The following is a 14,831-nucleotide window of genomic DNA, read 5'->3' as shown; positions in this document are numbered from 1 at the left end:
GTATTGTTGAAACAAGCGCCTGATCTACACAAAAACTAACTCATTGATAGAAAAGTATCGCGCATACCGGAAATCATAATCGCCTCGATTTCAGCAGTACTCCTGGCTACCTGTTACCGTGTGTCAACAACTCCGGTATCAAGTTTTATTTTTGTAAATATTTTCATAAAATATTTTGATTTACATAGTGTAAATACAACACTATGTCGTTTTTAGTTTTCGATAATTATTTATCAGTTTTATTTTGATAACTCTAGCTCTAGATTCTATATTTTCTCTTATAAAATTTATTGTAAATGTAACTTGAATGAGAAGGTGAAGTCAGTCGATCAGTTCAGAGTCATTGATAATCATTGAATTGATTTGATTCATGATTGGTAAAAAATTGGTCATTGAACTCATTGTCGGACATTGACTCATTGTGACTGAGTCGGTGAAGTCACATTGATTCGGAATAAATCAATCAATTCTCTATCATCATAGATTGTTAGTGATCAAATTAGATCAACAATGATTTATTGACTCAATCGGTGTCATCATCATTCATTTGATTCATTGATGGCGGTGATGGTGATCTTCAACATTATGATTATGTCAATTATAATCATCATCATCTATTTAGATCTAGATTAGATACTAAACTTAAAAATACTAACTGCAGTTAGGTAAATTTAAGATAGAACTTGACAACATATTATTAACTATTACATATTTATCATGCAGTCTTACAGATTTTCTAGATCTATCTAACAATATACAATTCTTAGTCCTGACCACTCATTCATTCACTCCTAAGTCATAAGCACTAATTCTTTCACTTGCTGTTTATAATCAAATTTAACCTATTAGAGTCTTACTAATCTTAAGCCTGGGACAACTAAGCCATTTTCAAGATCAAAACTGCAGCGGTTACATATACCTAAAAAGTTTTTTGGTTAGCAATGTCTACCAACTATGTATTTGAAAGCTGACATTTTAATGTCTGAAGTATAAAACAATATTCCTGCTGCCTTAAGCACTTGTTAACACTTTTTTGGTGTGTAACTTTCTTTCTTTCCATTTTTTATACTTATGTATGTTTCTTCACAGATCTAGATCTTAAATGTCTAGTAGATAATTGTCAGAATGATCTGTAGATCATTGTGATTATCAAATGTGTTTTTACATCTGTATGAAAGTGGGTGTGTATATGGAGAAAATTACTACAATTTAAAATATAAAGACTGTAGATAATGATAATGTGTTGAACAATTTTAAAACTATATCTAGATCTACAAGTTGGCCTCTTTTCTAAAGCAACAATTAAAAGTGTGATTGTGTGTATGTGTTTTGCAGGTTGTATAATATGGTTTGTAAAGAAAGGCTTTTCTAAGTAAGGGGCCTATTGAGATCTTTGACTGACAAAATAAAAATAAATATTATATATATATGTAAAGAGTGAACTAAGTTGCGAATAGTGATTTTTCTTCTTTCAAATTGTTCTGCGGAAAGGGGCATTATAGTGCAGGGAGATGGAAGGCTACTCTATGGCCTAAGAAGTATTTGTATGTATATACTCTATAATAGGATCCTTCGTTTGTAGGAAGGAGGAGACACACATAAAAAAGACATAAAATATGAGGGCTAGAAAACTGTTTTGGGGGTGTGTCCACTTTATTGATGGATTTTAGAGTGTTCTGAGCAAAATAAAACATTAATACAAATTATTTAAAATTGAGCAAAACGCAGGTATCAGCTGTTAAGAAGGAACATATGGAATTTATTAGATAAGAGTTAAGGTAATTCTAAATGACCACAATAAACTCTTTTTTAAGTTTAGCTTGGCTAACTTCCGTTGACATATAATAACTGTAACCATGATATTAGTGTATATATTTATATACCTATATTCTATTGTAAGTTTTGGCCCCAGAGCATTCTTTTAACCAAAAAAAAATTATGGAAATTTCATATATATAAATGTTTCATACTATTACCTTAGATCTAGAAATGTACAACTAACTCAAGATGTAATAACTATAAAATTCTATTTATATGTTTGAATTAGCCAATCTGAATTCCACATTTCTGAAAAGAGCTGTTCTCTGCTCTTGTGCAAGCCATCATTTCAAATCACTGTTTCTCAAGCAAGTTCAGCAGTTGTTGCCTAGGACCATGTCTAGTAAAAAGCTGTTTAATGTTGTCTTTGTATTGGGAGGACCTGGAGCTGGTAAAGGAACACAGTGTGAAAAGATTCAAGAAGTAAGCTTTTTTTTTTTCTCTTTTCTGATTATTTGTTTAAAAGTAAAGTAAAGTTTCCCCTTTCAGACCTTTGGATCTTTAAGGCAGATGATGTTAAGGTCATCTGTTTCTGTGGTCAACGGTTAACGAGCAGTGTGTTATGTGGCCGGCACAAAGACCAACTGCCTTTACTTTCCCCAACTAAAGTCAGGTACCCATTAGAGTAGGGTGGACTCAGGGGTGCCCTAAAAATCCCAAAATTCAAAATCACAGTCTTCACCGAGATTTGAACCCAGGACCCCATTTTAGGAGGCTAAGCACTTAACCACTCAGCCACAGCGCCCCCGATTATTTGTTTACTTTCAGATAAATTATAAATCCCAAACTCATTCTATTAGAATTAATAAAGCCTTATAAAACATTTTTTTATTGAACTTAATAGAGCCCAATCACATTCTAATGAAATTAATGTGATCACAACGAGCCACTTAATAGTAATGTACATCTGTCAACTTGCTGCCTCTTACAAATTCCTTTATCTTGAACTTGGTTTTAATCTACATTTTCTGTGTGCTAGATTAAAAAAAAAACATTTCTCAAATTAACTTCATTCTTTAAAATTAAATCCCACCATAAATCTTGGCTAAAATAAAACAACAACTTTGAAATAATCTTGTTAGATTAAAGTGTCTGAATAGTCATATGAAATGTGCTTCCAACTGTCATCATGATGTTGCTAACATCCAACCTCTTGCTATCCTTATTGAGGTTTGGGCTATTAAATAATAATTTTTATTTTTGAAGGACCCTCTGAAATTTTTTAGCCATAGATTCAGTCAGATTGGAGTGTATAGATTCAGTCAGATTGGAGTGTATAGATTCAGTCAGATTGGAGTGTATAGATTCAGTCAGATTGGAGTGTATAGATTCAGTCAGATTGGAGTGTATTTTTTAAATTGCAGTTATTTTTTAAAAAGTTGGAAATCTAACATCTTAAAGGTAATGATGCTTGTATAATTATAAAATTTTGTTTGAATAATTGTAAAATGTTTTATATGTTTCGGATGTTCCTTCAGAGTTTAAGATAATTTACTTCCAAGTCCAAACGTGGGAAGGGCATGAACCCTGGGCCATCGAGACAACCGAACAATAATCCAGCAGGCATATCACACTACCAGACATTTTAATCAGTAAATAAAATTTGATGAACATATTGAAATTTCCGATATTATATAATACAGATTTGTTCATTATGATTATTTATTATGAACAGACATTTGGATACCAGCATTTGTCAGCTGGAGAACTTCTACGCCAGGAAAGACTAGCTCCAGGATCTCAGTATGGTGAGGAAATAGACAAACATATAAAAGACGGAAGCATAGTCCCTGTTTCAATTACATGCTCTCTTTTGCTGCGGGTAAGCTTCAATCAAAATTGTAAAAATCTTTTTTTTTTCTTCTCCAATATAAAAACAAAATCTATGGATACTTTACATGCAACACAAGTTACCTCCCCTACTTTACTTACTTTATTTGTGCCCACCACCAAACCTCACCGTCAAACTCAGTTTCAGATTTCTTTTTTTTTTTTTTTCTTTAACTAAAACCAAAATCTATGGATACTTTACAGGCAGCTCAAGTTACCTGCCCTACTTTACTTACTTTATTCTGGTGATCCCCCACTGTAGCATGGGCCCGTCACCAAAACTCACCACCAAACTCAGTTCTCACTTTCCAATTTCTTTTTTTTTTTTTTTTTTTTTTCTTTAACTAAAACCAAAATCTATGGATACTTTACAGGCAGCACAAGTTACCTCCCCTACTTTACATAGTTTATTCTGGTGATCCCCCTAGTGCCTCCATACCACACCCCACCAAATTCAGTTCTGACTTTCAGCTTTCTTCATCTGCTTCCCGGCACTTTTTTTTTGACTTGGCAGGAGATGAGGAACAGCTCCAAGAACAACTTTCTAGTGGATGGTTTCCCAAGGAATCAAGACAATCTGGAAGGCTGGAACAAGGAAACAGAGGGTGTGGCTAGAGTGCAAAGAGTTTTATTCTTCAATTGCCCTGATGATGTAAGTTGTCAGTCTTGTATTTGCCTTAACTCAGGATAGGTTAGCTTGAGGATGCGTATCTGATATCTGGATGGTATAGCTTAAGGATACAAGGTTGTGTAGCTGATATCAGGATAGTATAGCTTAAGGATATGTAGCTTACAGTTAAGCATCCGTGTAAGAATTCTAATATTGAGATGACAAGAGCAGATTCAATTGTCACAAGCCACAGTTGCTTTTCTCTCTAAATCCAGTGTCATTCATTACAACTGCTTGGTCTTCTGATAGTTAATTGCTTCCATTTGACTAGAATAATGATAAAATTGTGACATTTTAGAGTAATTTTGATTTTTTTTTTTTCAAAATTTTCACCATAAATTCTTCAGTGACCACTTTTTTTTTTTCAGACTTGCCTTTTTAACCTTGCTTATCTTATGTTTTAATGTCTGTCATCTCCAATAGGGTACTTGTGTGAATCTTCTTGCATTTTTGTTTCTAGAAAAATTTGTCTAAATAGAAACATTTATGATTGTGAAGACTGGTATTTTAAAGTCCCTCTTTTCTATAATTTTTGTAGTGCAATAAAATTTAATCTACTGAGTGTCTAAATCAACTAATACTTCAATCAAGTTTAGGTGTATTACAAGCCTAGATCCACCATAAACATGCCAGGTTCATGTTTATTAGGAATTTTCACAAATCTTTCACATAAATCCACACCTATTCAATGTAAACACATTCACGAATAGGCATTTATTTGAAGGAAATTCCCAGAAAAGTTGTCTCAATGTATGGTGGAGTTAACATTTGACCAGATCACAGCTACCTGGGTATGAGAATAATATTTTACTTTACCTTTATGCAACTCAAATGTTGACCGCAGATATAACACATTGTGGAGAATGGCAAGATGCCCACCTGTACTATACTTAGTGTCACAGATCACATTATAGAATTGTGTGTACATTTCTTATTTGAAAGAAATATAAGCCCTCGACATGAGTCTCGGGATTTAATCCTCAAATTTAGACACTTGACATTCAAGTCAGGATTTACCCAAGGGACGTAATTAGTATGTTTAAAATCTATTGGTTGATTTGAATTTAAAAAAAGACATTTTTGAAAAGAGTTAGCGCCAGAGAATTGGCGGTAGTAAGAAAGTAAAGGAGTCGATAAAATAAGGTCCTTGTAGTCAGTCACGTTTCTAAGAGCTCCGTTTGAAAAGCCTTTGCACTGTGTTACTTGCTCATTGATTTGTAATTTGTACATAAACTGTACTTACGTTGTATTTAAATAAAGTTCCAGAGTTTTGTTTTATCAAAGAATCGTTAATTTGTGAGTCTAGATCGTCAATCTTGTTAACTATTGAATTCAAGTAAAATCCCCGGCATGACAACGCATCATACCATCAAAATGTTGTCACACTTAGCTGACTGATGTAACTTTCACCACCCTAAGCTAAGACACATCAGAAACTAGATGAATGAACTTCAAATCCTGTTGATCAGTCCCTGGACTTGTGTTATATGGGTGCTGTGACAGTTCGTATAAAGTCCCTTCACTCTTCTGGTCAGCAGCAGAATATCTGGTGAGAGGCTGGTCTGTTTTGTATGTTGTCCACCAGATTTTCTTTAGACAACCCTTTCTTTGTGCTCCTTCCACAGTACCTGAAAGGATTTCATTTGGTATGAAGTTGTGCATGACTGAACATGCTCAGCTTTTATCTCTTCACAGTATTTAGAAGTATTTCTTTTTTGCTGACGACAGTGTTGACTTTCAAAACATGTTTGCTAACTATTCCTGACATGATACCCAGCAGATTTCTGATGTATTTACTCTCAAAGGCTTGGATTGTTCTTTCAGTCTCAGCTTCCAATCATCTCTTCCTGCTAATTATAAATTATCACTAATTTTTGTGTTGTTTTTTTTTTAATGACAGATCTGTGTGGAAAGATGTCTAAGCAGAGGTCTTACTAGTGGCAGAACTGATGATAATGCTGAAAGCTTGAAAAAGAGGTATATATATTATGCATATCATTGTATCATGTAAATATCTAGAATCTAGAGGAACAATATATGTGTATACTAGGAGTAGACATTTTTTTTTTTGTCTAGAATTGTTGAGCTGATATTGAACAATATATTTTCTAAAATATATATAAAAATATAAAATTTATTCTAGTCAGGGCTCATTAATTTCTTTGTTTCAAATTTTAAACTTTCTCGTTGAAAAGATATATGTGATTGTATAGAATAAATGCCTTACTATTTTGTATTTCTTTTATTTCAGAATTCAAACCTACAGAGACTCGACAATGCCTATTGTTGATCATTTCCGTAAGCTGAATTTAGTCTCAGAGATCCAAGGTGATAGGTCACCCAATGAGGTGAGAGATTAGACGTCACATAGCTAGTGAACCTAGAAAAAACTCAGATTATATTTATTGTAAAAAAAAAAAAAAGTAAGTTCCCCTTTCGGACCTGGTGGGCAGATGATGTAACGGCCATCTGTTTCTGTGGCCTACTGTTAACGAGGGTGTCATGTGGCCAGCATAATGACCCACCACTTTTACTTTTCTCCAACTAATGTCAGGTAATCATTAGAGCTGGGTGGACTCAGAGGTGCCCAAAGATTCTGAAATTAAAAATCCCAGTCTTCACCAGGAATATTTATGTACACAAAATACGTAACATTTTATTGGCATTGTATTTTTGAAACATTTTTGTTTTATTTCTTTATTTAGGTTTTCGAGGATGTGAAGAAAGTATTTGCGTCTCTTAAATAATTTCACTTATACAGCTAGCAGAATGGAAAGTCTTGACCTAGTTAGTGCCTATTTTTTATAATGAAATTTAATTTAATTTTAAGAATGGATTAGTGTTCACATGTTCTTTTTGCTGTACATTATAAACAAGTTACTAGTAAAATAAAAATTGACTTTAACAGAGTTTTGAATGAAATCATTTTACTTTTCTAAGCAACGACCAATGTTTTTGAGTCTATTTGTGATTTAGGTATTGACGTTTGTTGAGTTAACAAAAAGAAAGGGTAAAAAGCAGAGAAAAACATTTTTTTTTTAATTATTTTTACAATGTTGATTCATAGTGTGTTGATCATGCTTGGTGAGTTATCACATTTTGTGTTCTCAACTATTTAGCTAGTTTTTTGTTTTTTTTTCATTACTTTGTTCTTCGCATATGTATGTTTTTTAACATCATCAATTCTGGTAAAACTTATTTAAAAACTTCATTTCTAAAATCATGCTCAACAATTTAAAAGTTTTACTCTTGCGTTTATTTATTGAATTTTTTTTTTTTTTTGGTTACTTGGTATTATGTTTTATAGATAATTCCTATTTGAATATGCTCTTGGTTTAATGCACATTATAAGTAAGTGTGTGTGCGTGTGATTGTTTGTACTGATACCTTTGAATGTTAATTAAAAGTGAACATTTCTTATTTATACTAAGGTTTTCTAAATTATATAATGGTAAAAATGAATACAGTGTTTACTATCGATGAAATGATTTACTTTGCCAAATATACTTAACGTTTGTCATCAGCACCTTATAGAACACAAACCGAAAATTCTTTAAAAAAAAAAAAAAACTAAAAAAAATTTTTAATTCAATTTAAAAAAATAAAAGATTTCTTAGATTTGTTTTTTTCCTCTTTTAAGAAAGTAATTAATATTTTTACCTTGAATTGTCTTTAATGTCTGCTGCATAAGGAAATATGTTTTTTTATTCAAATTTGTTTTTATTCAATTGGGGAACATGTACATTTACAACCCAAAGCCTTGCTGTAAACCAGTGTTTCCCAAAGTGTGTTCCGATGACCCCTAGTGTTCTGCGGACCCTAGTGTTCTGCGTGGCCTGAATAGGTGTTCCAATAATTGCAATAATTACTAGTTGGCCACCACGTGAATTAATCTCTCTAATTCTCTCTGGATGGCTGCCTGGTCGTCCTGCAGGAGGTTCGGACTAGGAAGTAAATTATCTTCAATTCTGAAGGAACATACGACACATGTAAAATATTTGAATATAAAATTTTTTAAAGATGCTCCATTCAATACTCTGAATGTGGGAAGTGTTCTATTAAGGAAAAGGGTTTGGGAAACATTTTGGTGTAAACTAAATGTTTGTTATTAATGTATTGTGTTTGAAAAGAATTGTACCTTTTTAGCTTAGCATTGAGATATTGTTGACTGTTGCTGGTGACCTTTTTTTTTTTTAAAAATGTTTATCATGTTGGGTTTGTTTAATTCTCTAAGGATATTTCAGTATGAGCTCAGGTGTACAGCACTGGTTCATATCTTGTTGTGACATGATTTCATCAGATAACTCTGTATATTGGATGTGAATTACTTCCCATCTTGTTGTATATCTCTGTGTAACAATCTCTGTGGGCTACTAATATTTATATCATGGTGTGTTTTATTCAAATCAATAAATCTATGAGGCAAGTTTTACATTGTTTTTTTATTTGTCTTTTCAACTATGACCATTAGGAATTTGTAAGGAATTTTGATTCCATATCAATATAAAGCTTTTTAAACTTGTGTTACTAAATATAATGGGAGTTAGTGACCAACTGACAAATTGCTTTGATTGGAAGTTCCTGAGTTCTATTCACTGTGGTTTGTCTATTTTCATCTAGATTTAAGGCTCTTCATCAAGTTATCTTCATCTTTTTAATGCTAGAATCACATTTCCAATGGAGCAGTCTTAGTCTTATTTGGGGATTTCTCACACTAAAAGTTAATCACAGAAATCTGCTTTTTGTTGAATTTTTGAAATTTGATTTCCTTCTTTAAGGAATAAAATTCAGCATAGAGATAAAGAAGAGAAAGGGATATGAAGAAATGTGGTCTTGGTATAATTGAACCTAAAAAAAAATGTAACCAAATGAAAAGAGGAGAGATTTGGAAATATTCACCATTTTGCAAACTATGTAATAAAAAAAGGACTTTACTTTAAAACGAGGAATGGGATTAGAAATATGTTTCTACAGTGCTTAAAAGTGATACTGTTTATAAAAATACTTCACTTAGTACTTTCATACTTTGTGCATTTGACGTATGGGAAAAACTGAAGCAGTTGATTCTTGTGATTCCCACAAAAGACTTGTGTACATGATTTAATCATACAAGACTGTGAACACTGTATTGTCTCATTTTAAACTTCTAAGTTTCTTTTTTAATATTCTTTGAAATTAAAAAAAAGGGGGACGGGTTGTACGAAAGATAAAAAATTGGTAATGCAGAATTCTGACTACAATATGATTGAATCCAGTTGAAAGATCTGGACAAATTACAAAATTGTTAACTACAGTAAGCACCTTGTTACACAACCTGTTTGTGTAATCAGACCAGCTAGTTACACAGACATGCTTGTTTAATCAGACCAGCTTGTTACCCGTTTTATTGGACCAGCTTGTTTTGTAGACCTGTTTGTGTAATCAGACCAGCTTGTTAATAAGTCCAAAATGTGGTCCTATTAACCAGAAGTATATTCATTTCTCTTTTAAAATCTGGATAACAAAGGAAAGAGACAGATTTATTAGCGGCTCCGAAAGGGAAAAGACGCTATTAGTTTTGAGTGGTCTGTCTGTCCGTCCCATTTAGATCTCGTTAACTTTACACACAAACTTTGTAACCTTGTTTCTATTATTTTCAGTATTTGAGAATTTTTGGGAATATGTACATCCATATTTAAATTTTTTTTTTCTCCCTTTAGCTTACTGTTTCCATTTAATCTTTTGATGGTAACATAGGACATTAAAAATGTATACAACACTTGGCAGGTATTTAAAAGAAGACAAAACCTTCAAATTAAGCTTTTAAAAATATGTTTAATTTCATTCATGTGATCCAGGAACACAAATATATTTTGCGATATTTGAATGTTGAAGTCAACCACATGTATAACAAAACATCTGATCAAGTAACAGAAGCAATGGGAAAACAGTGCATTCATCAGTTTCACTCTTTTCATTCTAAAATAATATTTACACCATTCATAGTCACCAAGGACTTCTTGACTTTTTTTGTTCTTACAATCATCAAATAATTTTAAAGATAACTCTGAAAACAAAAATAACCAGTAGACCCACACTAAACCCATTTCACACCAAAAAAGAAACACTATATATGTTTCAAGTTGGCCTATATTTCAAAGCAGATTTTGTTTTGTTAAGAAGATATATAGATTCACTCATAATTTAAACCGGCTAAATTAGTGAATCTTGGTAACTGCCCAACAAACAAAAATTTAAAGGAGAAGACATCAGCAATAAAGTTTTATGTCCAGCATACTAAGTTTTTTTAAGATCAATGCTATTATACTAATAGAAACGACTAAGAACTTCACATCACAGTTGCACAAACTTAAATCACAGTCCTCTTATCTCACAGCCATCCCTACTGCTCACATTGCATAAGTGTATAAGATTATATTTTAGATATATAATTTAACAAAAGCTAAAACATCGTTCAATTTGCATTCAATAAATATTTCTCTTTTCTTAAATAAAAAATTTATTTTTAGTTTACCATTTACAATATTTACAAGGTCAAGGTTCAACTTTCTTTCTTGTAGGCAGCTCTTCACAATAAAAACTAAAAAAAAAAACTTTATAGGAATCTTAAACATAAAAATCGAGCAAGAAAAAAAGCATGATAATTAGTATAAAAAGAAAACAGCTGAAATTCTAAATTTAAAAACAAAGAGAGTCTGTGTTTTCACACAAACTCTGAGGTGGCTACCGAAAAGACACTCATAAGGTGTGATAGAATATTTTGAAAGAAAAAAAAAATTGTAAGAATAAAAAAAAATATTTGTAACAAATTGAAAGTCTTATTGCTATTAAAAACTAAATAATTACAGTTAATATAGAAAAGCCAAAATTAAAACTCAGAAAATAGTATGATAAATATTGTCTCTCACTCAAGAGTTGCTTTAGATACAAGTCAATGTCCACTTCAAACAAGTATAAAAATAAATATATTTTGTTTGCACATAAATGTAGTCCAGTGGTCCCCAGAGCTGGCACCAAGATGATTCACACAACAACAGAGAGTTCAATATAAATCAAACACACATCTCTCTGTACAGCATTGAGCGCAGTGTTTTAGCAAATGAAGAAATTTTGGCTGACTGGTTTGAGCCATTGAAATGATGGCAGAATGGAGACATTAAGCTATTGCACTGAATGTAGAAATCATCAAATGTACAGTTCAATACATTGACATGAGTAACAACGTTTGGGAACCTAGTAACAATCACAGACACTAAAAGGGTAGTACATAAAATCTAATAAAATATAACGCAAGATTTATTATTGCTATAGGTTGGTCTAAAGAGCTGATAATGGTATGTTCATGGGGGTGCTGTGGCTGAGTGGTTAAACGTTCGGCTTCCAAACCTGGGGCCCTGGGCTCAAATCTTTATAAAGACTGGGGTTTTGAATTCTAATGGGTATCTAACTTTAGTTGGGGAAAGTAAAGGCAGTTGGTCAGTGTGCTGGTCACATGATACCTTGCTTGTTAACCCTAGTCCAAAGAAACAGATGACCGTAACATCATCTGCCCTATAGATCACAGTTCTAGTTTACATGACTTGTTGACCACAGCACAGCTAGATAAGACATTTTGGCCAACCCATGAGCCAAAGAACCAGGGCTTGATAACACAGGTTTTGAGGTCAATGCTTAATTCATCCAAATGGGTATCTGACATATGCTTGCCACATAGAGATGGAGTGACCTCTCCTTTGCTGGGGGAAAGCCTGTGGCTTGCCACATAATGCTCATGTAAACTATTGGTCAGAAAAACTTTGAACCTCCTTAAATGATGTGAAAAGAAACACAGCATTGCCTTGGGAACATTAGTTTTGAAAGTACATTACAAACTTAACAATATGAAGTCCACTACAGTATAGAACCCAATCAAAGTGAAAACTGGCATAGCTATAAGAATGCAACTAAGAGAAACTTAGTTATTTTATGCATATAAACTGTCAACAATATTACATCAATTAATTATGCATGCAGCTTGGTAATGAGTAAACATTCACATTAAGGAAATACTGAATCATCATCAATAACCATTGGCGACCAGCACCAATACATGTGAATTTGAATGTAATAAATTCTAATCAGGTCTAGGACAACATACATAGAACATTAAAGAAAACAAAATAGAACGTCTATGCACAATATTTACAAAGCTGTACAGTTACAACAATAAAGTCTTTTCCTTCATAACATTGACAAGTTGAAAGTAATAATATTGTCACTAATATTTCTCAGTTCTATCATGTAGTTATAAAACTAAAATTATGCTCAACTTAGAGTAAAGAAACAAAAATCCACTATCCTAATCACATCCTTTGAACCCCTTAGATTTGAGAGATTGCACTTGGTATTTGATGTGGTAAACAAAGGTACTTATTTCTCACTGAGCTGGCATACTACACCTTTTTGAAAAATTAACCAAGAAAACAGGTGAACATTATCAGCCTCATTTACCTCAAGTTCCAACAAGAAAATGTTAATAAATTGTACTATTAATTTATCACAGTTCTTTTTTTTACACACAAGATGAGAATAAGCTGTTGTTGAATTAAGAATGATACATAAGTTAGCTCTAATGTCTACAGCTTTTAAGCTGGATGCAAAAAATGCCTATTCTATTTTTAATAAAAAGGGACAAGATTTTTTAAAATAATTAACTTTACCATCTAATAATGGATTTCCAAAAATTAAAAGCTTTTTAGTATTTACTTTAAAAGGTGAATCTCATCAACATTTTTTAAATACTGATTATTGTAAACTAATTTTGCCACATAATATACAATTACAAATCTTTTAAACTAATTAGTTTTGACCAACTTAAAAGATCACACGAAATAGTTCCCCACAATATCACAGTTTTCTCAAATTTGTACCCTTCTGCGGATCATCTTACATCAAATAAAAACAACATCATGATTAAATCTTCAGCTATTTTGTGATAAAAAATTCTAGCTGATACAAAAATAAAGATATTGTAAAAGTTTTGGCTTCTGTCAATAAACAGGATTTTTAAGAAAGGAGGAATTACCCTTTACTTTCTGAAAATGGCATTCTCTAGTATTTCTATATTCATATAATTATAGTTAGGATTATTCCTTTTCTGTTTTCCACAAAAAATTTTTACACCTCCACTATTAAAACTACTAACACTTTATGTAATGACAACAACTGAAAACAACTAAAAAAAAAAACAATTAAAAAAAACAAAACAATCTAAATAATAATTGTCCAATTATTTGAATAGTGCACATTCACATCTTTCCCTGCGGTTCATCTTAAAGTTCTGCTCTGAAACTAAGTTTGTCAGCATGTCCTCCTGACTTGAGAAAAGCTACAATTATCTTTTCACCATCACAGTGTATGTACTTATCCAGCCAACAAAGTTCATCTGTCAAATCTTATCCTTCCCAGATACGTTGTACAAGGTGCACTACACATAAGCTTCCACTAATGTCTACAAGCATCACATCAGAATGTGCACAGTTGAAATGGAGGGGGTAAGGTAACAATCATGGTTCCACTATTTACATAACACACTACACACTTTTGTGTGTGTCCATCCATCAAAACAGCAGCAACACATCTCTACACAGAATTACACATTTTTTCTTGCACATCCAGACACACTAGTAGCTCTGAGCCTAGGGTCAGACCTGGGCGGGTTCTGATTCTGGCTCTGAACTTGACCTCTGCTGGCTTCTAACGAGGTCATTAAAGGCTTGACTGCACTCAGCCATGTGAATCTAAAAAAAAAGTAAAAAAATAATAAACATCATTTTCAGTAAACAGCAAGGAAATAATTTAACAAATATTTCCATTAATTATGTTCATACAATTGAAGACTAGTGTTTTAGACCTTAATTTAAGAACTTCCATTCAGCTTTAAAGTAAATTGATTAGCAGTTGTTCTGGCTATTGTAATATAGCCATAGAATTAAAAACTAAAAACTATGGCCAAATTACAAGGTCCTCAGTACCAGGAAAAAAGAAGAAGAGGCAGACAGAGAAAGAAAACATAAAGTAATGGGTGGGCCTGACATAGAGGGAGATTCTGTCCAAGGCAAAAGACAGAGAGGAATGGAGAAGGATGGCCAACAGATCTTGTGTGGTGCCACAACGGTCCTACAGACTAAAGGACATGTGAATATGAGGTGAAGGTGTTAAGGCTGTAAGAAAGAATTATAAGCGCTTTATGACAGACACATGCCCAAAAGATGTGAATTAGAATTTATTTAACCTACACTTAGGTTTCTTTTTTGGCTGTGTAGATTGTATAGCAAGTAAATATGATTGGATTGTATTGTATTTTCAAAAAGCAGGATAACGAAATCATGTTTTTGGCATATCAAGACCCTTCATCCCAACCCTTAAAACTTTAAAGCATTTGTTAAGCATTATTAGATAATACTATCAAATCATTTAGAGAATGACAAGAAAGGATTTAAAAACAAAACTTTTTCAACTTTAGTATCTGAAC

At 32.5% G+C, this 14,831-nt stretch overlaps 2 protein-coding genes across 3 annotated transcripts in view; one reads left to right on the top strand and one right to left on the bottom strand.

Annotated features, from left to right (window-relative positions):
* Positions 1 to 24: 24 nt before the first annotated feature.
* Positions 25 to 8,750, top strand: LOC106070877 (UMP-CMP kinase-like). Of its 2 annotated transcripts, none has more exons than XM_056029030.1 (7): positions 25 to 153; positions 2,048 to 2,241; positions 3,494 to 3,640; positions 4,163 to 4,300; positions 6,219 to 6,295; positions 6,570 to 6,666; positions 7,024 to 8,750. In XM_056029030.1, exons 2-7 carry the CDS (start codon positions 2,155 to 2,157, stop codon positions 7,063 to 7,065), a joined length of 588 nt encoding a protein of 195 aa, XP_055885005.1. In that variant the 5' UTR covers positions 25 to 153; positions 2,048 to 2,154; the 3' UTR covers positions 7,066 to 8,750. The 2 variants fall into 2 exon arrangements, with proteins under 2 accessions (XP_055885005.1, XP_055885006.1); XM_056029031.1 differs by having other exon boundaries at positions 56 to 135.
* Positions 8,751 to 10,112: 1,362 nt separating this feature from the next.
* LOC106070870 (choline transporter-like protein 1) overlaps positions 10,113 to 14,831 on the bottom strand; it is a 58,224-nt gene continuing 53,505 nt past the window's right edge. The window contains exon 17 of the mRNA XM_056029029.1: positions 10,113 to 14,097. Coding sequence (XP_055885004.1) covers positions 14,002 to 14,097 — 96 coding nt within the window. The 3' untranslated portion in view covers positions 10,113 to 14,001. The remainder of the gene's footprint in view (positions 14,098 to 14,831) is intronic.

The sequence above is a fragment of the Biomphalaria glabrata genome, chromosome 5 (assembly GCF_947242115.1).
Source record: "Biomphalaria glabrata chromosome 5, xgBioGlab47.1, whole genome shotgun sequence".
NCBI lineage: Eukaryota > Metazoa > Mollusca > Gastropoda > Planorbidae > Biomphalaria > Biomphalaria glabrata.
Note: the sequence above shows the minus strand (reverse complement) of the source record. Positions and strands in the feature narration are given on the sequence as shown.